At 37.6% G+C, this 26,938-nt stretch overlaps 1 protein-coding gene across 7 annotated transcripts; it reads left to right on the top strand.

Moving 5' to 3' along the window:
- Positions 1-26,447, top strand: LOC135215477 (probable ATP-dependent RNA helicase DHX35). Of its 7 annotated transcripts, none has more exons than XM_064250222.1 (15): positions 1-99; positions 1,831-1,963; positions 2,943-3,075; positions 4,080-4,294; positions 4,491-4,727; positions 4,968-5,214; positions 5,400-5,561; positions 9,303-9,455; positions 18,594-18,735; positions 20,360-20,466; positions 20,800-20,979; positions 21,311-21,429; positions 22,299-22,482; positions 23,515-23,668; positions 26,290-26,447. In XM_064250222.1, the coding sequence occupies exons 3-15, from the start codon at positions 3,045-3,047 to the stop codon at positions 26,414-26,416; spliced, it is 2,058 nt and encodes a 685-aa protein (XP_064106292.1). In that variant the 5' UTR covers positions 1-99; positions 1,831-1,963; positions 2,943-3,044; the 3' UTR covers positions 26,417-26,447. The 7 variants fall into 7 exon arrangements, with proteins under 7 accessions (XP_064106292.1, XP_064106294.1, XP_064106290.1 ...); XM_064250220.1 differs by having other exon boundaries at positions 85-294; XM_064250225.1 differs by lacking the exon at positions 1-99 and adding an exon at positions 108-306 and having other exon boundaries at positions 9,309-9,455.
- The last annotated feature ends 491 nt before the right edge of the window (positions 26,448-26,938 follow it).

The following is a 26,938-nucleotide window of genomic DNA, read 5'->3' as shown; positions in this document are numbered from 1 at the left end:
AAAAACTCAAACAAAGGAGGAATAAAAGAAGCAAGGGAGCCGTTTCAAAGGAATATCCCTACTACTACTACTACTATTAGAAATCTTGCCTACGTTCAGGTAAGTTGGAGAAATGTTAGGCTAATTACTGGGTGTATAAACAGTGCCTAGGAAATTTTTCGTTTTTAAAAAGCATATAATAGCCCAAAAGGACAAATGCAGCTCTCGCAAATAGCCCTAATGAAGCACAACCTACGATAGGCAGAGCTCCAGCCAGGTGGCCTGTATCCTAGGCTAACAGAGTTGTCAAAAATGGTGAATAGCTAGGTATAGATATATTTTATGATAGGTTTTATTGGCAATTATTATGTTCATTTTGAATATAGGCCAACAGGACCAGATAGGGTACACGACCGAGCGGTGACATAGCCGCCACCTCTCCCGGAATGCGGCCACCTTCTCGAAAAAGTATACTTGAACTCACTGCCATTAGCATCAGTCAGGAGTTGTGTCCCATCCAGGCAGCACACCGAGATCTTTACGCTCCTTTTGAAGTAAGTGTTTTCTCCAAAATTACGATATAGGCTAATGGCATAATTCAAGCGCTTTATCAGGAAGTGGCTGTGTTCCAAGAGAGTTGGCTGCTATGTAGCCTAACACCTTGGTCATTCACCCTAAAACATACTAAATACTTGCCTATTGTTGCTATTTTATAATGAGGCTTTGATAATGTTGTTGCCTAACCTATACTCTGTTTTTTTCCATCTGTCCATCCATCTGTGGTGTTTGTGCATGGTAACACTGCTTCTTGGGCTTTAAATAACATCCTATTTCGAATACTAATGGTGTAATTCGCATACAATAAATTATTAAAACACTTTTCAGTTGCAAAGGTACACCCAGATATCCTTTTATTTTCCTAAAACTTACACAAAGCGTAACTATTTAAAGCCCCGAACGCAGAGTTACCATGCGAAAACACCACAGGCTGATGGACAGATGGAAAAAAACAGTATAATTAAGCAAACTGCAAGTATTCTTCTAAGCCAAGTCCACTTGAACCTAACCTAACCCAAACAATTATGCTGGTCACACCTGGCCATGGGGCTACCTCACCTAGTGTAGGATATCACACAGCTTGAAGAATCATTAGTGGGTTTGGATTTTGTAGACATTTCGGTTATTTGCTCGTTATTGGTTAACTGCTTACCCAAAAATAAAACTACAATAACTTGATGGACATCTTATTGTTATTTATTACAAGATTGTCCTTGCATAAGATTTTTTACAAGAATGTGTCAAGTTTATCAGAAATTGCATCCTAAGCTTTCAGAGAATACAATTTCACATCTAAAGTGCCTCTTTATAAATAATTCTCTTTTCCAGAACCTGCTTAAGTCCATATGAGATATTTTTCTCCTTAATATATGTACTATTTTTGACAGGACATTTGAGAGGTCAGGTAGAGTATGATTAAAACATTGCAACATTTATAAACACTCTTTTAAAAGAAAGTTACTGGTAATACACCAGAGAGCGCTACCACACAGACCAAGATGCAGCTAAAGACCTCAATTGAGTCATGATGTGCCGAAATCTAACACCAATTGGTGACATATCACAGCATTGGAGAACAACTCAAAATATGGCGGCAGATGACATTCCAAAATAAGAAACACTAAAAAAATCAAATAAAAATGGCCAAGTCTTGTAGACTAGTAGTAAGCATTTGTAACAAATTTCTTAATGACTCAATTTTTTCTATATATTGATATAAGTTATGAGGAAACTAATTCCATTTTTAAGTATATCCAGGGAATGTGATAGATTTCATTTTTGGTCTGATCCCAGGATCACCACAGTCTGCATCTTCCTGAATGCCTATCTTTCCTGAGGAGTAGTTGGAATTTTGCAATCTCAAATCTTAGAAAATCAGCAGCAGTCTCCTCTCCAACATACAGCATACACTAGCTGCACTTCGAAGGTAAGAGCAGAGATCTTTTTCCAAGCATGAACCCTTTTGTGGATAACTGACTTGAGAGAACATTTTCTTAGAATTGTGACAGTGTGTCCATGCCTTCATTTAATGACTACAATATTTACAAGTTTGGTTGGCCAACCAAGAATTTCTATTATTAGATGTAGACCTCTTATTCATCATGTCAGTAACATTCACAAACATATAGCAGAGCAGACTTCTCACAACATTTTTCTTGTATTTGTCATGGAGTAAATCACATCTACAAAGAATGTATATGGTAGGTAAAAAAAAACTGTGTTGATTGTCTTCAAGTGACTGTAGTCTTTACAAAATATATAAGTTGGAAACATTTCACCTGCTAGGGTTTTTTTTAAGCAACAGTATGGTAATCAGAAGTAATGGGACCCATTACCATTCAAGCCAGATACAAACCATTTCTTTAGAAATTGGTCTGCACCTCAGCAACAGGTTTATCTTATACCTATCACCCGGATCAGCAGGGATGACTTTTAATTATAGAAAAAAAGGAAAAACAATATTCCAAATGTGCTGCTGTATTTGGATGCTTCAACTATCAAGTCGGGAGCCTGTGTAGAAGTCATGAGAGCCTTAAGCAAGTGGATGCAAAAGGAATTACTAAAGCTCCACTTCAGCAAGCAGACTGTCCTTAGCCATTAGGCTAGCTATTGATGGTTTATTAATTGACAGGCAGGTATTTGTCTTGTCAGCCATAAAGATTGGAATTTTCATGGTACCCTCAAAGTAATTCTTTACATCTTTTTTCAATAAGAAACAAGCAAGAATTTGGTCACATGAAATATTGCATATGATTTATAATAGTCTTACTTTTCCACTTTCAACAGAATAAGATTCAGTGTTTTAAAGGTTGTATACACCAGTTGAAGTGACAGTAGTGATTTAGTTTTTATTTGATATACATATATATGCATCATTACAAATTTTCATGCAACATTTCTTACAGGTTGCAGGTTGCTTAACTGTAACCCAGAATGTAAGCTTGGTAATTAACCTGGGAATTAAGGTTGATGCTGTGGATTGAAGTAGTATCTTGACAACAAAAGATATGGCAAGGAAGCTCCAATTTTTAAAACCAGGTAGTATTAACAGGTGATTTGTATTGTTTACTCTAATTCATCATTATTTTAGTTTCTGTATATTTTTTATTTTCATAGTTTTTTTTTTGGTTATTAAGTGAATTTCGAAGTCTGTAACTTAATGTTTTATGATTTTGGTAAACTATTATTCATTAGGTGTTAATTTGACTCTAAGCTTCGAGAAACAAACCTTTCAATTTACTGTTTAACATCATTTGGAAGAGTTAAATTTGCCAGTTACAGGACATACTTCATTAACATGGTAGCAGGAGGTCACATTTACAAGTTCCCTAGTTAGGGGGCAGCCTATAACATATTCCTTGGCTCTCCTAACTAATATGTTATCCTGAGGTATTAGGTGTTATGCCTTGTTGTAGGGTAAATGTTACTTTTATATCAATCCAGCTTAGGGATTGCAACCAATAGCTCACTCCCAAAGTTCCAGCCGAGTTCATGGCCTCATATTAGTCCTTAATACTTTTAGGTACAATATATTAATTCATATTTTAGAAGGACCAACAGGTCCAGGGTTATCTATTATGTATAGTAAAAGTGACTAAAACTTTACCAACTAGGTACGTATACTGTAACTACTCAAGCTAAAGTTAAAAGTAATTGGTTTATAGTGAATCCATAATTACTTTTCGAAAAAGAAATCATGTTTATCAAAACAAACCCATTATAACTAAGGGATTTCCCCCCGATTGAGACCATATAACAAGTGATGAAGATTGCCGCCGGTGGATCTGTTGTTCCTGGATATATATATATACTCAGCCAGATGGAACCGGAGGTTTCGTTTGTGTAGTAGCTGGGAACTGGTTGAGAGCATGAAAGACTGATATAAAGTAATGAGTTTTGATTTTCAGACATTATTACCAGATTTAATTCAGTAGTCTATCAAAGAAAATTTTGTGTGCAAGCTGTCTTTTTTAGTGGTGTCAGAATTAATTTCTTAGATACATAAGAAATTCTTGAGAATTTTCTATTTATTTTATTTTCAGTTGATGATACCTATACTGAAGATAGAAGTGATGTTGACCAAAATTCTGGGACTTCTTTTATATATAATCCCTACAGAAACTTGTCAATAGAAAAACAAAGACAACGACTACCAGTTTTCACTGCTCGGAACCACATATTGTACTTAATTGAGAACTATCAGACCACAATTGTTGTTGGGGAAACTGGGTCAGGAAAAAGTACCCAAATACCACAGGTAAGCAATTGCGTTTTTATGGATCTTGGCATAAACTGGTGAAAATGTAACATTATCTCTGAGAAATTTCTGTACTAATGCCATAGTTCTTCTTAAATGAAGTACTGCATTCAGATAGACTTGGACATCTGTGGCATAGATATGTAAAATAAAAAAAGGTTTCATTTATCACTCAAAGCTAATCTCATCATTTCAGTACCTGAGGGAAGCAGGATGGGTAGTGGATGGTATTATTGGTATAGCTCAGCCTCGTCGTGTTGCTTGCACAACTTTGGCAGAAAGAGTAGCTGAGGAATGCAATGTTATTTTGGGGAAAGAAGTTGGCTACTCTATACGTTTTGATGAATGCTCAACACCAGGTGTCACCGAAATCAAATATATGACAGAAGGAATATTGGTGCGAGAGATGATGGCAGATCCCTTATTACGACAGGTAAATATGGTATTATATACATGTGTGAACTTGATACTTAAGTGTATTATTATCACTTGAACTTCATTATTCTTACCTATGGAAATTAATTTAAAGAGATTAAATTAATTAAGCTTTGTTATGTAATTCAGATTGGTTCTGCTGGTATTTTATTGATAAAAAAAAAAGATAGCTAGCCCATGTACCACTGTAATTATAAAGAAATAACTGGAGTACCCTTTTTCTGTATCCTGTTTCCAGTACTGTGCTATTCTTCTAGATGAAGTCCATGAGAGAACACTGTACACAGACATTGTTTTGGGACTAATGAAAAAAATCCTCCGTAAACGCAAAGACCTGCGGCTAATTATTTGTTCAGCTACTGTTGATGCTGACCATCTCTTCAACTTTTTCAACACCAACTTGTCAAAAGATAAAAGCAAAGACTCCATTGCTGTAATTTCTGTGGAAGGGAGAACATACCCTGTTGATATTTTTTACATACAAGGTAGGTCTTTAACTGCTTTCTGCATATTATTTTCTGTGAATTTGTGATTTTGCATTTGTCACTCTTGAATCTTAAAGGTAATGCATAGTATTAGAATGGTATTGAAAGTAACTCAATGGTTTTATGAATTATGTTTACACTGTAGTATTGTAATCACTGATTCAAAATCCACACTTCATATTTAGAGCCGGTAGCCGATTATATCAAAGGCTGCGCAGACACGGTAATGAAGATTCACCGTAAAGAGGGGCCCGGAGATGTTCTGGTTTTCCTTACAGGTGCTGAAGAAGTAGATACTTGCGCCAGTCTGCTGAGAGAGTTTTCAGAATCTTTAACCAAAAAAGAAGGTTAGTAAAATTTCTTAGTACAAAAGCCTAGGATTTCTAGCATTCTATTATTTCCATCATCATCAATAACATTTTGTACATCACCTTATCCCCTTAGGGATTAGGTATGAGATGAGTTTTGTCCACTCCTATCTCCCTGAAGGGAATACTTTTCACATATTGTTTGGCCCCAGCTTCATTGTCATCTGACTTTTACTTTTAGAAATGCAAATTCCTGAGTTTTATGAGGCATCAGTGTTTATCTGTTGTTCTAGCACAATTTGAATGATTTGTGATTGTATTAAAATGAGACTCATCTCTTTCAAGTAACTTATAACATTAACCTCTTCCCGCTCAACCCCGTGTATTCTCGGGTTTAAGATAACTGTCATATTTCAGTAAGCCCGAGTATACTCAAAATTTTGCTATCTCTTTCCTAGCAACTCCCAGTAAACTCGGCTGTTGTTTATATTAGTCTTCCACTATAGAAAGCTGTTTTCTATGGATATAAGTGCCTTTTTTTTTTAGAAAATTGTAGCTACACTGGCGCCAGTTGGCCATTGGAGACGCATCCTTTCATCAGGCAGGATTTCCATTGTTTTTCGTGGATTTTCTTTTATTATAACTATATAACTATCTTGAGTAGTGAGAGTGACAGTAATGCAGAGTATTATGATGGAATGGACGATTCAGGGAGCAAAAGTGATGGTGATATGACGTCAGAATACTCTGATACTTCAGATGAAGATGATGACGATAATGTTCCTGATAACCAAGGCTGGCAAAGAATAACAATTACAGATGATATACCACCCTCTCCTCCACAGCCTGCATTTCCCTTTATTGGTGATAATATAATTCATCATGTATATAATACTGAAGATGATGAAGAAAATACATATACATATTCAGTATTTTGAGTCATTTCTTGATGACAATATGTTAGACATTATTGTTACAGAAACGAACAGGAATGCTGAACAAAAGTTGAGTGGAAAATCAGAAACAGAGAAAAAGAAATGGCATCCATCATATCGGGAAGAAATGAGGATTTTCCTGTGTTATTATGCTACAGGGGATTGTAAAGAAACCTGAAGAAAGCCAATACTGGTCTAAGATGCCTTTGTTACATACACCAATTTTTGCTAAAATTATGCCACACCGCAGATTTTGTAAAATAAAGCAGTATTTCCATTTGTCAAATAATGAGGATTTTGACCCTGCCACTCATCCTTGCCCAAAGCTCAACAAAACCTGGAAGTTTTATAATAGCATTGTTGGCAAATTCAAAAGTATGTACACGCCTGCACAAAATGTAGCTATAGATGAAAGCCTTTTACTTTATAAAGGACATCTTGGTTGGGTACAATATTTGTCACTAAAAAGAGCTAGATTTGGGATAAAATATTTCATGTTGTGTGAATCAGAATCAGGATACGTTTGGAATTTTGTCATTTATACAGGTCAAGGAACAATGTTTGATAATGATTATGAAGACCTTCCCGTGTCTTCAAAAATTGTTATGACACTGATGAAGCCATTACTGAAAAAAGGCTATTGCCTTACAGTGGATAACTATTATAACTCTCCCCAATTAGCAGATTTACTGACAGAAAATGAAACAGACGTATATGGCACTGTCCGTGTTAGTAGAAAGGAAATGCCCTCTGGATTGAAACAAGAAAAACTGCAGAAAGGTGGAAATGGCGGTTTACAAAAGAAGAAAAGTAACAGCAATAAAATGGAAGGATAAGAAAGATGTTGTGTTACTTTCCACAGTGCATAACACAGAAATGGTAGAAACAGAAAAAAGAGGAAAATTGGTGAAGAAGCCTAAACTAGTTATGGACTACAATAACACAATGGGAGGGGGTTGATAAAGTAGATCAATGTCTCCAGGATTATCCTCTTACAAGAAAAAGGAGAAAGAGGTATTACAAGAAAATATTCTTTCATATTGTCGGCTTCGCATTGTGGAATTCCTACCTTTTGTAACTCAAATCGGGAGGAGAAGCTACAGCTCTAAAGTACCGTCTTCAAGTGATAGACGAAACAATAAAAAAGTACCATACACCTATGATGTCATCAAAAGTAGGACGACCAAGTAGTGTACCTCACCCTCTTCGTCTTACAGAAAGGCATTTCCCAGATGTTATGCCACCTACAGAATAGAAAAGTAACTCCACAAGACAATGTGTAGTTTGTAGCAGAAAGCGAGATGCAAGTGGAAAAAAGCTAAGGAAAGAAAGCAGATACTGCTGTTTGGTGTGTGATGTAGCACTGTGTATAACTCCTTGCTTTAGGATATATCACACGAAGGATAAGTTTTAGGAAAAGATGAAAGAACTTATTTATTTTATGTTCTGTACAGGAGTAAATACATTTATTTTCAAAATATAAAGCTGAAATAGGTAATACAGAAAGAAAAGTATCATTCATTATGATGAAGGTAAAACCTTTCATTTCAATTTGTCCTTTTTTATTACTTTTTCATAAAGGCAAGAATCTTTCTCTTTTTGTGATAATGAAACCTTTTACATTTTCTGTTGAAAGTATTATATTTTTGTCATCATATTTTTTTCTTCTATGTTAGTCACCAGGCTTTACATCATCATATTGCATTTTTTCATAAATGCAAGATTTTTTTTTTTGGCTACTTTTATTTTCTTTTGAAGATCAGTTATGTTATAAAGTTTTACATTTATCATGTGTAATTATTTTTTTTTAATATTGAAGAATTATGAAAGAATAAGAATATGGATGAAAATGCAATAAATATATTCTTTATTTGTTATTTTCCTTGTTTTTTATAATTTCCAAGAAAACTCGGCCTTGAGAAGTTATGTAATAGTTGAAGACTATCTTGACAATTTTTTTTTTTAAGAAATATTTGAGGTGATTATCACTCTAGCATATACTCTAGATATAAAAAATAAAAAAATATGCTTCATAAAGACTGGAAGTTGGGATAAAAAATGTGAGAGGGAAGGGGTTAATCCTCTTTCTTCTGTCTATTGTTACCAAAGCACACCATCCATAAATCTAAGCAATTTTTGTGCCTCCATTTTCTTTGTTGATACCATTTTCTTTGCTATAGTATTTGCTAGAAAACCTCAAACCTTATAGACATTAAAATTTTGGTCTTTGTCAATGGGGCTATTCCTAGCATTTCATGAAACTCACTTGAATTATTGTCTATTAATATTTTAGTTTTTAATTCCCTCTCAGTAACAGCTTCACAGTCCAGTGTGTCCACTTGATAAATGAAGTTTCTACCACTTCTATGGATTCTCCTTTTCATCATTACATTGTCTTTCTCCACTGTCTCATCCTTATTAGTTTTCTAATAATTTCCAGACATTGAAAATTCTTTACTCCATTTATATTTTTTAATCTTGCTGCACTAACTGTCGAATATGAAACATATTGAGTATACTTTTATTCAGTACTACCTCTCCCATGGCACCAACATGGCTATTATCCAGCTCTACTTTTTCTTTTACCATAAACTGTTGACTTACAGTGATTGTCAGTCCTCTCCTCTCCATATTTTCTAGTCTCTCCTTATGTTATACCACATTCTACCTGCTGAAGAGCAGGACCCAGTAAGAAAATAGAGAAGCCTTTTGTACAAGATAAATGTTGCCAAAACTGCTATCATTTTCATCACAACCACTCTCTATCTAAAGTACTAAAGGTTTTTCTGTGAAACACATAGATAGCTTTAAGAGTTTATTGTTTAAAATTGGTTTTATTGTTAAGTTTCAGGTGCTTTAGTGGTGTTACCAATGCATGGCTCTTTAACAAACAGTGATCAGCTTCGAGCATTTCAGTCATCACCCCCTGGTGTTCGTAAAGTTGTGGTGGCCACCAACATAGCAGAAACTTCTGTTACCATACCTGGTATTGTTTATGGTTAGTAACTTAAATTTTCACACTGTTTTTAGGCAAAAAATTATCAGAAATCAACAGGGAAGCAGTTGACTTATGCAAATTATCCTGAGGAAGTAGGAACAATACATGTACCATATACAATCATTCCTTATTAGATCTGTTGAACTCAGGACTGTTTTCGTGTTCAACAGTATTTTATTTAGATATGGAGAAAAAATGAATATGTGGAAGTCATATACCTGGGCATTCTGTTTCCAAGTATAATACAAGCTGATTGCCATACAACTGTTTGCCAAAAGAGAGTTAAGCAGTGCGACCAGCTCTGAATTGCATGCATTCCTTCTCTTTTGACATTCTCACTCTCTTGACTTCATGTTGAGTGATATCCAACTGCTTTTATTTTAAGCTTTTACTATGCTAAAAGTTGAAATGGTACTCTAACTGTCAATTACTGTCAATATAAGGACATGAAGAACTGGTTAGGAAATTGTCACATGTATATATTGTATTTGGAATTACTGCGCACAGAAAAAAGACAAATTTTCTTTTACCAAAAATATGTCCACTAACCAATGCATTTCATTCTTACGCCAATCCCCATCTGGAAGCATAAGGGAAAGGTAGGAGGGTGCTAAAGATTATGATTACAGTGGTCCCCCAGTATTCGAGGTGGACGATGCATACCAGACACACACACACACACCCGTGAATAGTTAGAACCCACAAATAGTTGGAACCCCTATAAAAACGCTGAAAACAGCCTATTTTGTTAGTTAAAACTCAAGAAAAACCCACTAAAAATGTCTATACTTGGTTTTTTTAATAGTTGTATCAGAAAAAGTGCATTTTATGATGAAATTGATTTTTAAAAAAACCAGGAATTTGTGGATATTTCTCATAGAAAAAGGCCGCAAATTTCCCGCGAACGATGCAGGGAAACGTGAGAAATCCGCAAATGTGAGAGTCCGCGAATCTGGAGAACACGAATACAGGGGCGTCCACTATACTGCAATGATGTTTTATTAAAAACTAATTTCACATAAGTGACTTGCCAAACAATTACATTAGCTGTACTCTTTCTTACCTGGCAGTCGAAAATTCAAATTCCTGGCGGCGGTAGCAGCGCTGCCATTGTTTGTGTAGGTGATACAGATCCCGCCCACTTTCGGGAATACCTGGTACTGCTGAGCTTTAGACTTCAATTAGTTTTCTGCCGGCCACAGGGTAACACCGGTGGTTTGTTGTTGCAGTCGACTTTCGTCGCCATTGTGGATTTTTTCTTTATGGTGATGTACAATTTCTTGGTTGGCTTTTTTGCTTCATCAGTTAGCTGCCTAGTTATTAACAAGTTATTACGAAGATGTCTGATGCTAGTTCTTCTTCAGTTAGGTTTTGCAGCAGTGGCTGCAAAACTAGATTAGCTAAACTATGTTACGATCCGCACTCCAAATGTGTTAAATGTAGGGGTCAGTGCTGTAGCAAGGAATTAACTTGTGATGAGTGCCATAGTTTAGATGAACAAGGTTGGAAGACTTTTCAAGCTCATTTGGATAAGATGGACAAAGATAGGAAAAGGAAAGCAGCTCTTAGAGCGGGTAGTAAAACTAGAGTAGAGACAACTCCCGTGCCTTTAGAGGCAAACAAACCATCACTATCTTCTCCACTTTTATCGAATATTTCACCTATTGATAGTCCTCCAACTTCAGTACCAATTACTCCAGACCAGGTATCCCATGTTTTCGATCCCAACACCATTTCCTTGTTAAAGTCCAAGATGGACAAGAAATTTGAGTTCTTGGCAAAATCTGTTGTGGATTTGGGTATGTCGTTTCGTGCGTTCGTAGAGAAGTCAAGTGAAAAGGCCAGTGTTAGGCTAAGTGTCAGTGTCGTGTCCGAGGAGCCGGCTGTCCGTTCCCCCTGTTCTCCTAGAGGAAGGTCCCTGTCCCGCTCCCCAGCTCCCGAGAGAAGACATACTGGAGGTCGAAGGGAGACTGGGGGAGTTTGCCCACGGTCAGTCGCCGACTTCGTCGACATAGTCGACTTGCGAGTGCTCAGGAAATGCCGCTGGAAAGGCGTAGATATCAGTGACGTGCAGTTGTCGTCCGACTTGGAAGTGCAGTCGCCTGTGTCGAGGCAAAAAGTGTGGATTGATTTAGTGTCACGTCCTTTGAAGAGACATACCCAGCGTACGAGAGGGATGTCGCCGCCTGTTAAGAAATCCAAGGTGGTCCACAACCTCCCTGCAGTTTCGCACCGGACCAGTTTTTCGGGAAAATCATCAGTCCTCTTCGAATAGCGTAACTTTGGATGGAGTCAGACGCTCACGTGCGTTACAGCGCTCACGCGCTTGCAAGACTGACTCGCCTCGTTGTGTATCAGTAGGAGTTTCTACTTGTTTGCCTCATTCGTCTCGAGCTGTTTCAACTCGTTCGCCTCATTTGCCTCGAGCTGCTTCGACTCGTTCGCCTCATACGTCTTGTGTTGTTTCAACTCCCAGTCGTTCGTTTTCGAAGAAGAGCCGTACGACAGCCACGACTTTGTCTTTACCTAAGGATGATGCGAAGGCCAAACCCTTGCTAGAGGATTCTGCTTTGGGTCCCTTTAAACATCAACTTCAAGAATTGATGGTCTTTTTGAAGAAGACAACAAGCCAGATGGAAGAGGAAGACAGGGTATCAGCCGTCCTGTCGGAAGAGGAAACTCAAGACCAGGATCCGAAGCCCTCTTCTGCTTATTCGTCTGTTAAGGTTTCTTTTACAGACTTATCTGGATTTTTTTGAACCAGCTTCGCCTTCTTCACCTCCGTCGATGTTTGTGAAGGATAGGAGATCAGCGCCTTCGGGGTTACCGAAACCATTTCTTTCTCAGTCCTCGAAGAAAGCACTGAAGGAAGTAGAAGAGTGGCTTGCTAAGAAGAGGGAGTCAGGCAAGGCTTCGTTCGCCTTTCCTCCGTCAAAGTTGCAAAATAAAACCTACAGGTTTTATGCGACAGGAGAAGTTCCTTCTTTGGGAGTTTCTACCTCCTCCCGAGGAGACTTCTCTGGTCTTGTGGACTCTCACAGAAGAGCAGCGTTCTTGGCTGCGAAAGTGTTGTTCTCTTCACCTGAGTTGGATCACCTGGTGAAGAACTTATACAACTTGATCGAAGCCTTCAGTTTTCTGGATTGGACTATTGCAGCGTTAGCCAGGAAAATTGAAGATTGCCAGTCTCTAGATGAGGATTTTTCTGCTGACTGGCTCAATGTGTTGTCCTGTGTGGACAGGGCAGTGAGAGATGGTTCAGGGGAATTGGCTGCCCTATTCACTATGGGAGTACTAAAGAAAGAGAACGGTGGTGCTCCTTCACATCTCGAGGAGTAACCACGAACCAAAAATTGGCTTTGTTGTTCTCCCCCCAGAGTAAATCTCACCTGTTTCCAGAAGAAACCATTAAGCATGTGCTGTCGGACCTCGAGAAAAAGTCCACCAATGATCTTCTCTTTCAGTCAGCGAGAAGACCTAAGGAACCTCCAGCGACAGGAGCCAAAGCTTCTCCTCTACAAAAACATCCCTTTCAAGGAGGTAAGTCGAGGTGGCAGCAGAGACCAAGAACTAATCTACGAACCACCTCCAAGTCTACCAAGAAACCTTCCTTTAAGACAGAGAAATGATCGGAAGGTCCTTCACACACCCGTGGGGGCAAGACTCCACGACTACTGGGAGGAATGGAGTCGAAGAGGAGCAGAACAGTGGTTAATTCAGGTGCTTCGAGAGGGATATGTGATCCTTTTACACAGGATCCACCACTGTACAATACACCTGCCTGTTTGACAGCATACTCGACAGGATCAACAAGAGCTTTGGCTCTAGCCAAAGAAGTAGAAGAGCTCATCAACAAAGAGGCCATAGAGGAAGTAACATACACTAACTCCCCAGGGTTTTACAACAGGCTCTTCCTAGTCCCCAAGGCATCAGGGGGATGGAGACCTGTATTGGATGTAAGCGCTCTGAACCTCTTTGTCCGGAAGACGAAATTCCGGATGGAAACCAGTCGATCAGTAATGTCAGCCATCCAACCGGGTGACTGGATGGTGTCTCTCGACATGAAGGATGCATACTTCCATGTCCCCATCCATCAGAACTCCAGGTAGTTCCTGAGATTCGTCTTCAAGAAGAGAGTCTTCCAGTTCAGAGCCCTCTGCTTCGGTCTGTCAACCACCCCTCAAGTATTTACTCGGATTCTCGCTTCTCTGGGAAAGTGGCTGCATTTGATGGGGATCAACACAGCTTTTTACTTAGACGACTGGCTCCTGAGAGCCAGATCCAGGCGTCAGTGTGTGAAGGACTTGGAGAAGACACTTACTTTGACACAACAATTGGGTATCATAGTAAACTCGGAGAAGTCCCAATTGATTCCAACTCAGAGGATTCTCTGTTTAGGGATGATACTAGACTCTCTAGCTTTTCTGGTTTTTCTCTTCCCGAAGAGGATAGAGTCATGCCTGTCGACAGTCCAGCAATTTCTGGTTCGCCCATCCTGCTCAGCGCTTGAATGGATGAGCCTACTCGGGACCCTGGCTTCAGTGAAGAGTTTTGTCATGTTAGGACGCCTACACGAGGCCGCTTCAGTTCTTCCTGAAAGCAAATTGGTCTCGGAAGACACAGTCGGACTCACTAGTTTTCCCCCTGACGGAAGAGATAAAGATGGATCTTTGTTGGTGGCATTCGAGGGAAAGATTACAAGAAGGAATCTCCCTAGTCATGTCGAACCCCGACCTGCAGTTCTTCTCAGACACCTCAGACAGCGGATGGGGAGCCCTCCTAGGAGACAAGAGAGTGTTAGGTCTGTGGACAGAACGAGAAAAGACCTTGCACATCAATGGGAAGGAATTGAAGGCCATCCTCTTAGGGCTATAAGCGTTCGACCACTTAGTCACCGGAAGAAATGTAGCGGTCTACTCGGACACCACAGCCTTGTCATATGTACGGAAGCAGGGAGTGACCCACTCGTTCTCTCTCAACAAGATAGCCAAAGATCTCCTCACCTGGACGAACGAGAAGAGGATCACCCTTTTTCCAAGATTCGTGCAAGGGAGAATGAACGTAATTGCAGACGAACTGAGTCGGGTAAATCAGGTGTTACCAACAGAATGGACTCTGAACGAGAGAGTGTGTCAAGACCTCTGGAAGCTTTGGGGAAGACCATCGATAGATCTGTTCGCCACATCGAGGAACAATCGTCTTCCCATTTTCTGTTCTCCAATTCCAGAACCACTAGCGTGGAGAACAGATGCGATGCTGCTAGATTGGACAGGACTGGACGTTTACGCTTTCCCTCCCTTCGGGATGATAAGAGAGGTCTTAAACAAGCTTCAATCACACCAGAATGTGACAATGACTCTAGTAGCGCCATTCTGGCCCAGGAAAGAGCGGTTCCCAGACCTTCTCAATCTGCTGGTGGATTTTCCCAGACTACTTCCACAAAATCCATCGCTTCTCAGACAAGCCCATTTCAACCGATATCACCAAGGGTTGTCCGGTCTGGCCCTGACAGGATTCAGACTGTCAGGAACCTGGTCAGAGCAAAAGGGTTTTCGCGAAGGGCATCAGAGGCTATTGCTAGCTGCAGAAGAAGCTCTTATGCCAAGCTCTACCAGTCCAAGTGGAGAGTTTTTAGGTCATGGTGCAGACGACATAGCATCTCTTCTTCTGAGACATCTATAACAGAAATTGCAGAATTTTTGTTATTTCTGAGGGTCACCAAGAAGTTGGCCACTTCAACTATTAAAGGATATGGGGCCATGCTTTCATCGGTTTTCAAGCATAGAGGCCTCGACATTTCATCAAATCAGGACATCAGTGACCTGATCAGATCCTTTAGTTCTTCAAGATTTTCAAGCCTGAAGAAGAGGAATGGAACTTGGATGTAGTTTTAAGGTGGCTCAACGGCCCCCAATTCGAACCGTTGAATTCTGCAACCTTGAGGGATGTAACTAGGAAGACACTATTCCTAGTCGCCTTAGCCACAGCGGGAAGAGTAAGCGAGTTGCAGGCGATGAGTAAGGAAGTGGGTTTCACCCAGGGCAATGCAGTTTGCTCTTATGTAACAGACTTTCTTGCTAAAAATGAGGATCCTTCGAATCCTTGGCCCCGTTCTTTCAAGATAAAGAACCTAACGGACTTAGTCGGGTCGGAAGATGAGGAACGTACATTATGTCCAGTCAGAGCCATCAGACACTACCTGACTAGAACAGAATCTGTGAGAGGAGAGGAGAGCCGACTCTGGTGCTCGGTGAAAGACCCGTCTCGGCCTCTTTCAAAGAATGCAATGTCCTTTTTCCTGAGGAGTTTGATCCAAGAAGCGCATGCCCAAACTCAGGAACATGCTCTTAGGGTGCTGAAAGCGAAGACGCATGAGATTCGTGCAGTAGCAACGTCATTGGCTATTAGACAGAATATGTCTCTATCCTCCATTATGCAAACTATGTTCTGGAGGTCGACATCGGTGTTTGCATCGCACTATTTGAAGGAGGTAGAAACTACTTACAAAAACTGCTTTAGATTGGGACCGTTGTCAGTAGCGGGAATGGTGTTGGGAGAGGAAGCATAGGGGGACTCGGTTTTTTCCCTCTACTATCTCCTCGCCTTGAATTTGAGGTTTTTTGAGTTTGTGGGAAGCCTAGGGGTACATGTACCTGAAGTACCCACCAGTTCTTATATCTGGTTAAGGGTACCATATGGTTTTTAGTGTAGGTGATGGTTTTGTGTGGTTTTTTATCTGGTCTTTTCTCCCAGGGCAAGGGCAAATTATTGTTGTTTTTGTCAATCATCGGTGAACTTCCGTGATTGCAAAAATCCCACCATTAGTAGGGACGACCCTGGCCTTTACTGCCACGTCTCCTACATGTGATGAGAGCGCCGACCAAAGACAGTATCTATGTACCTGTAGCTGCTCTCTCACAAGGTAAGGTACTGCAAACATTATATATAATGTGAGCACATAACTGTTGTTTTTGTTCATAAAGCTGTCCACATACCCACCTTCCGGGTAATGTGGAGTCAGCTAATGTAATAGTTTGGTAAGTCACTTACGTGCAAATGATATTTTAATGATAAAATAAGGTTTCACATATACTTACCAAACAATTACATAATCAGAGCCCTCCCTCCTCCCCACAGATGGACGTTGCGGCTCAACGAATTGAAGTCTAAAGCTCAGCAGTACCAGGTATTCCCGAAAGTGGGCGGGATCTGTATCACCTGCACAAACAATGGCAGCGCTGCTACCGCCGCCGGGAATTTGAATTTTCGACTGCCAGGTAAGAAAGCGTACAGCTAATGTAATTGTTTGGTAAGTACGTATATGTGAAACCTTATTTTATCATTAAAATATCATTTTTATTGTAAATATATTCTTTGCTTTACAAAATACATGCATTAATTAGCAGGAATTCCAATTAATAAGGGAGGACAAAACAGAGAAGCCTCCAAAGAGAATACTATAGGACTTAGATGCTAGATGTCCAAATCCTTAACGATGGACAGTGGAGCCAATGACAATCTCAGAATCTAGGCAACTTCCTTAGGTAGTGACTGTAACCAAAGATGTAACCCTGGATAGTACATGTACAAAGCACCTAAGGTAGGGTGTAAAAGACAGGTACCACATCAAAAATGCAACTCCATATGTTCTAAAGGAATGAAAGATGAAGTCATAAAAGAGGAAGATTAATGATGTGAACCCACTGCAGTGATCATACTCAACAAGAAACTCTGTAGTTATTGCCTTACAGGCATGCAAACGAAGCTCGCCATGGTCAAAAGACTAGTGTAAGGATAGTGGAGAGCCCTAGTAAAGTTAAACAGAAGACAAGAGGAAGACATTGATGTGTAGTTGTTAAAGGGCTTCCTTAGAAACTTTCCAAGCTAACACAAAAGATAGGGTTTAAGAAAGTCCAAGTTTAGCAACTAGACAAAAGACAAACAAGATCAAGAGTGCTAGGAAGGCACATACTGTTGGAGGCATAACTTGAGAACCCCCATAGGGCAGAAAATTGTGATGCAAAGCAGCAAAAGCCAGGAGGTCTAAGAATGAAACTCTACTAGAAGGAGATTCTCAGCAACAAGGACAAAATGAAAGTTTCCCACAGAGACCAACAGGAACGCAGGAAGAATATACCTGACTTTAGCCCAAAAAGTTACACCTGAGGCCTTCATACCCACTGTCAAGAAGCAACTTGCAGACTTAAAGTCCTTCGAAATGTAGGATTCAAAGTGCAAAAAACTTTCCCAATTGGCCTGGGATCCTTCCATCCCAGCATGTAAAAACCCACTGTGGCTCCAAAACCCTTGCAACCTTGGACGTCCCCCCTAACCTTATCCAACCTTCTGCTAGAGGGATTGATTACCATAGCTGAAGAGTCCCTTCAGCCTTTACTGGTGTGGGAAGTGTCATCAACCCATAAAGCAACTACTCAAAGAGCAACTGCCCACCTACTCATGGGCTATTTGAGTGATAGGTTCAAATGGAAAAACAAAAATTTGTAATAACAGTTGTTTTTAAAGCACAATATACTTTTTTGTGATACTGTACCTCCTTTACTACCCTTCAAATACTGTTATGTTATAGAGTTCACTGAGTACATAATTTAGCGTAGGCTAGGCTTCTTTGCAGTTCCATGTTGGATTCCAGCATGGAACTGCAAAGAAGCCTAGCCTACGCTAAATTATCCTTTTATCCTCTTAGCATTAGCTGTAGCTACTGTAGATCATTGAGAAATTAAGATTAGTGAGATTTATATTGTTTACCTTCTTAATGTTAGGTGTAGCTACTGTAAGTCTTTCAGAAATTAAGATCAGTGAGATTTATATTGATTAAACATCAAAGTTATCTTGTTAGGATAAAAGCATTATGAACCACATGATGTAATTTAACCAGTGCTATAGAAAGTTTGCAGCTGTTTATCATCTTATTTATACCAGGGATTTTAGTTTACCAAGAAGGCATTGCCGGTTCCAGATTCTGTCTAGAATATTAGGTAATTGAGATTAGTAAGAGAGATTTCTTTTGGGTTTTATGCAATTCTCAGTATTTTCTCTATTAGGGTAGGTAGTACCAGTTATCAAGGAGGGCTTAATATGAAATTTATCCACGCTCATCATACTGTATCTTTCTAACAGTTGTCGACAGTGGCTTCATGAAACTAAGATGGTATAATGTTGGGAGTCATACTGACTCTCTTGTTATTGTTCCCACTTCACAAGCTTCAGCAATCCAAAGAGCAGGCCGCGCAGGACGTACCCGTTCAGGAAAAGTTTATCGGTATGTTTGATTTTTTTAAGACGCAATGTCATCTGGTGGTAGAAACTTTATCATGTAAAATCTCTTCCTGGCCATTTTCCTTGGTAATATGTTTGGTGTTACATATTCTAAGAATCTTAGTTTAAAGAGTAGGGGCTTTTTTGTTTTGACTTGAAATTTAGTTTCATCAGTCACCTACATTTTTTTTTATATGGAAATACATTTTAACAAAAAGCATTTAGGAAAAATGCAGCAAAATTTTTCTTTCATCAGCTATTAATCTTTTGATAGTTTTAACATGGAAGTCTGTGCTCCGTTTCTCATACTGAATGACCATAGTTTTTTTTGGAAAACTTAACAGAAACAGTATTGCTTTTTGTTGCATTTGACATATAATTATTATTATTATTATTGTTATTATTGATTCAGAAGATGAACCGTATTCAAATGGAACAAGCCCTCAGGGGCCATTGACTTGGAATTCATGATTATTGCGTTCACTAGGAAGTAAGAGAAGGTAAAAGGAAATACAGAAAGAAGAGATCTCACTCATAAAAAAAACACTAAAAATGCTTATAGCTGGTTTTTTTAATAGTTTTATCACAAAAAAGTGCATTTAATCATGAAATTGATATGAAAATTCAATAATTTGTGGGTATTTCTCAGAAAAACACCGCAAATAATGAGTATATAAGGTCCTTAGCGAAATCCACGAATCCGAAGTCCACAAATAGCAGTGGTCGACTATACTGTAATTAAGGAAAAACATGTCTTCTTGAAACAAAGTATTTTTGTATCAATGCATTACTTACAGTAGTCCTAGTTTTACCAGGAAATTTTAATGAATAAATAAGTCCTTTTACTGTATCATATAGTTGATATAGAAAGTAACTTAGGAGTTAGGAAAAGAATTATAGGAATACAATTAAGTTTCATCTCGGAGATTTCCATTGAAATTGTCTTGTGAATTTAGGAAGGCTAGTCAGTGAAATGACATATGAAAATATGTTATAAAACTATAATGATGAATTAATTTGTATCATTTGGAGTTACAACAGCAAAGCAGTACTCATTCTGCTATTAACGAAGTTGTGAAATGGGTAGCAATAGGTATTTATAGCAGACTTTAGGTAATGACTTCGTATGTATATGGTATTGAGCAAACCCTGTAAGGGGAAGTGCTCTCAGTTCACCTCACATGCTGCACTGTTGGCATTACTTGAGGTTCTTTGCAGCACTCCTTTGGCCCCTAGCTGTAACCCCTTTCATTCTTTTTATTATATCTCTGTTCATATTCTTTCTTCCATCTTACTTTCCACCATCTAACAATTTTTCAACATTATTTTCAATGCTAGATGACCTCATGAGCAACAAAAATAGAGGGTTTCCTTTACTGTCACTCTAGTGATGTTCACCAAAAATAATGTTTTTTCATTTAAAAAATTAGGCTCTGATATCAGTCAACTTTTAAATTCATACATGATACTCAGCCTGTGATACATGTACATCAGCATTTCTTTATAGTATTAAATCCTTAAACACCCTGTTTATAGATGGTATAGTATTAGGAGAATTGTTTGTAAATGTTTTATGTCTTTTGCTAATTCAGTGTATTACTAATAAAATGAAATTTCATTTGTTGCAGTTTATATTCCGAAGCTGAATATGACAAGCTCAGTAAGGTTACACCTCCAGAAATGGTCCGCACAAACCTGTCATCAGCTGTACTTAATTTGATGGCCCTTGGAATTGGTATTCATATTTGATTTGTAGAAATTTAATTATTTTTTTTTTAGATTTGAAGATAGTAATTAAATTTAAATGTTCCTGCATTATTCACTGATATGTAGTAAAATATATATTTTGTATTAGAAATTTGAGACATATTGACATCATGGACACCTAAATCTCAGTTGGTTTTTGTAATTAGCAGCCTCTCTTTCCATGTTTTTGTAGGAGACTCCTATGTCTCTTAACTTCAAATATTTTATATAAATACCATGTTTTCTGTTGCATGTGTATATTTGTAGTTCTGCCTTTTCTTTACAATGGTACTCTATTGCTTTTTTTTTCTTTTTTTTTCAGAAAATATGCTGAGGTTTGATTTTCCATCACCACCACCTGCTCGTCACTTAATCTCAGCACTAGATGAGCTGTTTGCATTGGGTGCATTAACTGAAGAGGGATCATTAACTCAGCCTCTTGGCAAGCAAATGGCTGAACTCCCTATCTCACCACAGTTAGCCAAAATGTTACTCGTTTCAGGTGAGTTAGTTTTGGAATACAGGTACATTTACAAGTGCTCTCATTAGCACACATTAGAGATTTCTGATTGAATATGAGATGTCCCAAAAGAGGATTGACCACTGACTCACTCAGTGCAACTCATTCATCATCTCTTGTTATTAGTGAAGGAATACTTGAAGTAATGCTGATTTAAGAGAGTAATTTGCTTCTTGTTTGGATATCATGTCATCAGTAAAAAAAAAAATATCAGAGAAGCAATATGTAAGATTAGTACACTTATTCAAACAGTATTTGGCAAGGCCCTCTGTTCACTGTTACTACTAATATGTGACTTTCACCTATTTTTCAGGTGAATTTGGATGTTCCCAGGAAATTTTATCCATAGTGGCCATGTTGCAAGTCCAAAATATCTTCATTAAAAAAAAGGGTCAAGGTCATGCAGCAAAGGTTGTCCACAGAAAATTTGAGGTATATATGAATGGTGTGTCATTTGTATTTTTCAAACTCCATTGCATGGGTTACACCACAGGGTCACCTCAAATCCTCTTATATTTGAAGTTTTTGATGAATTTGTAGTTTATTTTCATCTCTGGGCAAAAGATGTTTTTATTGTTAGTAAAGGACATAACAGTGTACACAGTGATATTTGTGCTATAACATTACCATTTTCTTCTTACATCATTTTACTGCTGAGAAAAATTGCAATGACTGTGCAACAGTTTCTTTTCAAGCTACTTTTCTTTGATCATATTTATCAGGAAATTTGGTGTAATGCCTTGATCAAAGCTTTATAACCCTAGTAGGCACGAACTGCCGTTCATATTTTTGTCGTACATGAATTATTACGTAATACCTTAGTAGGTTGTGATTACTATCTTTTCACCATAATTATTGTGATGTTTGCCTTGGAATATGAATCAAGTTGCAACAGTTGATTTTTTGTTGCATGTAACATTTTAATGAGATTTAGTATTTCAAGATCAGTCAGCCATGGACACATGGACTCTCTCCAACAGTTTCCATGTCTCCTTTCCCCATTTCTTTTGTTCTCATCCCATTCTGGCTTTCCTTGCATTTATTCCCTGGGTCCTAGAACGTGAGTTCTCCCCCATCTCATTTTTAAAGCAGTGATTCTATTGCTAATTTTGATTGTCATGGTTTTTATTGTATGTGCAGCAAATATTAATTTTTCATATCATTTACTTTCCTGTGCATCAAAGCAATTGCTGATGGATGCAAAAATATTTTCATGTACAATTTATTGAACATTTATTTGTAGTTCTAATATTGCATTTCATGTCTATATTTATTTATTCTTGTCTTTGTACATTTCCAAGGTTAATGAAGGCGATTTGATCACTCTCCTGAATGTATTTACTGGGTACATTAAAAAGGGAGAAAGCAAGCATTGGTGTACAGAACATTTTCTTAACCACCGTGCTCTGAAGAGGGCAAGTGAAATACGTAAGAGAATGGAAAAACTTGTAACGAAGTTTGAGGTCCCCTTAGTCTCCAGTGAAGGTAAAGTTTTAAAGTATCTTCTTTGTTAAATGTCTTTGGTGTAGATCCAGGTTGGAAAATGAGAAACTTCACTACATTTCTTGCTGTGTAGAATGATTCAGTCAATGCCAGTTGATAAAGGTAGCTCTGTAATTTGTTGTTTACAAATGTTGATCATCGTGTTCAAATAAAAACAGTTTTAGACATGACTTTCTTGATGGTTTTGTCATTATTATTACAATGAGCCCTCATTTAATCACACTAAAAAGTCCAAGGGAGCAGCAAATGTGGATTAGTGAATAGCCTAAGCTGTGCTTTGGCTACTCCCAAAATCTTCGCCTAAACCTGTTTAGCTTAAGGAAACTTACACTTATGTTAAAATAATCCAATGAAATAATAGATATTAATCATTGCAGTATACTGTGAGTGCAATTCATATTGGCTTCATATTACTCACCAGTCCCTGATATGTATTAATTTAAAGGGTGCACGTGCACTTTAAGGCCTTTATTCCAAGTTAGGCAACACCTTTACACCTTTTGTAATCTTGAGGTATGGCTGCAAACTCAGTGGGAATTAAAAGGAACACATTATGTGGATGATGTTTCTTTTATGGTGGTATACTGAAAAGAATTAGCTAATACTACAGTTAGCTGAATGTGGTTGTCTCATTTTATAAAATAAATGAAATTGAGAGTCCCAAAAGCATGAATTTATCCCATTTTTTTTTATTTACAAGGAGCTCAGCAGATGTAGAAAGTGATACATATGGCACAAATATAACAAAGATAATAGTACAGTATCTGAGTGACAGTTATCTAGTTGAGGGAAAGGATTATTTAGTCAAGACTTACCAGCCACAGCACTGAAAATACTTGACTAATGCAGACAATGATGTAAAGGTTTTTAATGTTTAGTAAAAATAAGCATTCACAGAATTAAGGACAGGGGGTTTTGTTACCCAACAATTCATTGTTAATATTGAACTATTTTTTCAGACTTTACAAGATAAATCTCCTTGTATGAAATGTTGTTTGTTTTTTTTATTTTCAGGTGGTGTAGATGCTGTATGTAAGTGTATTACGGCAGGTATGTTCCCTAATGCTGCATACTTACATCATTCAGGAAGTTACCGCACTGTTAGAGGAAATCAGGATCTTCACATTCATCCTTCATCGGTTTTGTACACACAAAAACAGCCCCAGTGGTGTGTATTGAACTATTTTTTTAGATTGTGTGAATATTGACTAGGATATTTTATTTCAATTTGCTTATTCCAAATTTACCTTTCTACACCACGTTTACCTTGCATGGGTGTGTGCAATGAAGCATCCATATCAAATTCAACATACAAATTAAAGTGAAGTGAGAGAGAGTACTATAATGTGGAAGTTTTTCATTTGTTATCTAAGAAATTAACCACTAATAATGGGTTTCTTTCTTCGAAACTTAGCTTTCTTTTGGGTGTAATAACTAACACCTTTGACTCCATGTGGCACAAGGTGTCTCTGTTAGATCTCTCCAACCATTGCAGTCTCTCTTTTTCTCAGGCAAATCATTCCAGCTATTCCTTCATTATCTTACAGTCCTTGTAGGCTGTAAGTAGAGAACTCATACCAGCCAGTGCTGCTGATCAGTCATTAATCTTTCATGTATTTAGTGAACATTTGTGGTCTTTACATTTAATGCCAAGTCTTCTCTGCAAGGCTTTAATGTCAAAATACTAAAATGCTCAGAAATTGTTTAATTACGTGGATCATAACGAGATTCCTTGCCATAAACTAAACTGATCTTATTAATAAGTAATAAAGATAAGTTTGTATACATTGTAAATCAGTCTAAGTATGCTCATAGTCTGTCATTCCAAGAGATCCATCATTCTAGTGACTATGCCAAGATACTCAAATATGTCAATATCATTGATTTGTTAACCTCTCTGTGTTATACCCTTGACCCATCATTTCTGCTTAGCAGCCTCTGATTTAGCAACCCTAATTTTAAGACTGTTACCGTTTACCATTTGTTCTTGAGTCTGTAACTACAGCTTGCAAATCTCATACACTTCTGCTTAGCAATACTACAAATTGCATTATCAAGATTTGACAAATACCCACAATCAATCCATTCAGTTTCCATAGCATGTCACCAACTTTTGAGCACAAAACAAAATCTGTAAGTGTTGCAAAAAGAAGCTAAGACACTATATTTCCTGCACCACTATTGATATTAAATTCAGAGGACTGTCAGTCATTGACATACACACAACACAACTGATTTTTCAAGGTTATCATTATATGAAGGCCGTAACTTCTCAAAATCTTCCAAAACATTTAATGTTAACACTGTCAAAAGATTTTTCAAAATCTATAGAATGAAAGCTATAACACTACATCTGAATCCTGCCTGATTTCATCTTGCAGACTTTAGTTAAAAGCATTTTTTGTTTCAGTAAAGTGATTTCTTGAGATTTGTTAAAATACTTCTTTGCTACTTTGCATTTTATTTTAGCGTTCAGTATTCTTTCATCACTCATTTGTTTTCACGGTGAAAAAATCAAAGCTTTGCTTTTCTTTCAATATTAAATTATCACCAACCTTTCTTATGCCATCATAACAATAATACATTTCCTCTGTCCATTCCTCCCCCTCTTGTTTCATTCAGCACCATTAAGTCAACCTGATGGTTACTGTCACCTCCTCTGTTGATGTGGGGTGCTGCCATAATTTTGGGCACAAAATTATCAAACCAATTCAGCTCTGATCTTGGTGGTTATACTTTATTTTATTTATATACTGTGTAGGTCTTATCCATTTTTTGCAAATATATGTACATTAGTACTTTGTTCACCTAGGACACCTTTGGATCAGAGACCAAACAAGTTGGCAATCATATAGATTCTAATAATTTTTGTACCAGACCCATTCACGTAAGATGACTACGTTATGTGAAAGTAATGCTTTTTTTAAGATATTAAGGGTTCAGGAAATGATAGGGCTGAAATGTCATCAAATGAAGAAGAAAATGTCAGATTCCATGGGTTTAAAGAAGTAACTTGTGAAATTTCACACCTATTTGCTTCATCATTGTCAAACACTCTTATTGGCTTCATCTTACTCACCAGTCCCTGATATCAGTTTAAAGGATGCATGTGGACTTTTCAGACCTTTATTCCCATTTAGGTAACACCTTTATGCCTTTGATAATCTTGAGGTGTGGCTGCAAATTCAGTAGGAAATGGAGGAACACACTATATGGATGATGTTCTTTTATGGCGGGATACTGAAAGGGATTAGCTGCCACTAAGATCAGAGTGGAATGGCTTTGATAATTGTTTTTATTTAATTTTGATACTGAAGGTGAGAATTTTATTATACAGTACTTTATTGAAATGTATGTGGTTGATTATATTAATGATTTGATAGTTATGAAGACCAACATAAACTAAGGAGAAAAAGTAGTGCTGCAAAAAAAAAAAATGCATCTAGCAAAAAGGATACAATTAAAGTTTCCTTGGAGTTTGTCATCCTTAGGATTGTAATGAAAAAGCTAGGTAAGCAACTCATGATGAGTACCCATGCCATATCCCCTTTAGTTTATTTCACATTAGTTTTTGCAAAAACATGAGGTGGTTACTGTACCTGAAAACTGCCTTATGTCTGAGAGACAGAAGTTCAATGAACCAGGAAACATTAAGGCACAAATACAGGCTTATGTATATATGATTAAAGGAATGGTATGAAAAATTTTTTCTATGGTACTGTTTTGGTACAGTTAAGATTCTCAGCTCGTAGTCATCTGTAAGAGCTCTATATGATTTTTGTTTTTCAGGGTCCTGTTCCACGAAGTTCTTCACACATCGAGAGTCTTAATGCGTGACTTGACAACGATAGACCCTGCATGGTTGTTAGAACTTGCCCCCCACTTTTATGAAAAGACTAGCCTGAGAAGTGAATAAAGAATTTTTGCACAATGAGTTTGTAATTCCTACATCAATTTAATAAAGTTATGCTGCAGTATACCATATATATACACCAAATATATAAACCTTATTTACACCAATATGGTAATTTTTCTTAGGAATGTCTGCTTATGATGAACTGTTTCAGTCATTTAATTTATCCGATATGTAGCATAATTGAAGATGTTGATCATAAGCAATTACTAGTCAATTTATAAATGGAAGCTACTTTTGGGATATTATTATCACAACATGCTGGTGTTAGCATTTTATATTATAAAAGCAGCACGGGTATCAATAATTTGCCATGAAAATCTATACTTGGCATTATGTTATTGTAAATCTATCGCTAAATATTTGACTAATAGCTGAAATAGACCCATATTACCATGGCAATGTGGAGTTAGTTTTGATGAATATAAAAGAATAATATAAACACTGACAATCATGTCCTGAACTTGAGAATATATTCTTGTGAGAGAATAAACTAAATGTCAAGTTATTTTACCCCTTACTGGC

This window comes from Macrobrachium nipponense, chromosome 5 (assembly GCF_015104395.2).
Source record: "Macrobrachium nipponense isolate FS-2020 chromosome 5, ASM1510439v2, whole genome shotgun sequence".
Classification (NCBI taxonomy): Eukaryota; Metazoa; Arthropoda; class Malacostraca; order Decapoda; family Palaemonidae; genus Macrobrachium; species Macrobrachium nipponense.
The sequence above is the reverse complement of the archived record's forward strand: the minus strand, read 5'-3'. Positions and strand labels throughout refer to the sequence as shown.

What these genes read in the sequence shown, in the direction of transcription:
- LOC135215477 (XM_064250222.1), top strand. Translation starts at nt 3,045, where the DNA reads ATGGCAAGGAAGCTCCAATTTTTAAAACCAG. An exon ending in CAGATCCCTTATTACGACAG is followed by an intron (nt 4,728 to 4,967) that starts GTAAATATGGTA and finishes TCCTGTTTCCAG; the next exon opens with TACTGTGCTATTCTTCTAGA. An exon ending in ATCTTTAACCAAAAAAGAAG is followed by an intron (nt 5,562 to 9,302) that starts GTTAGTAAAATT and finishes TTTATTGTTAAG; the next exon opens with TTTCAGGTGCTTTAGTGGTG.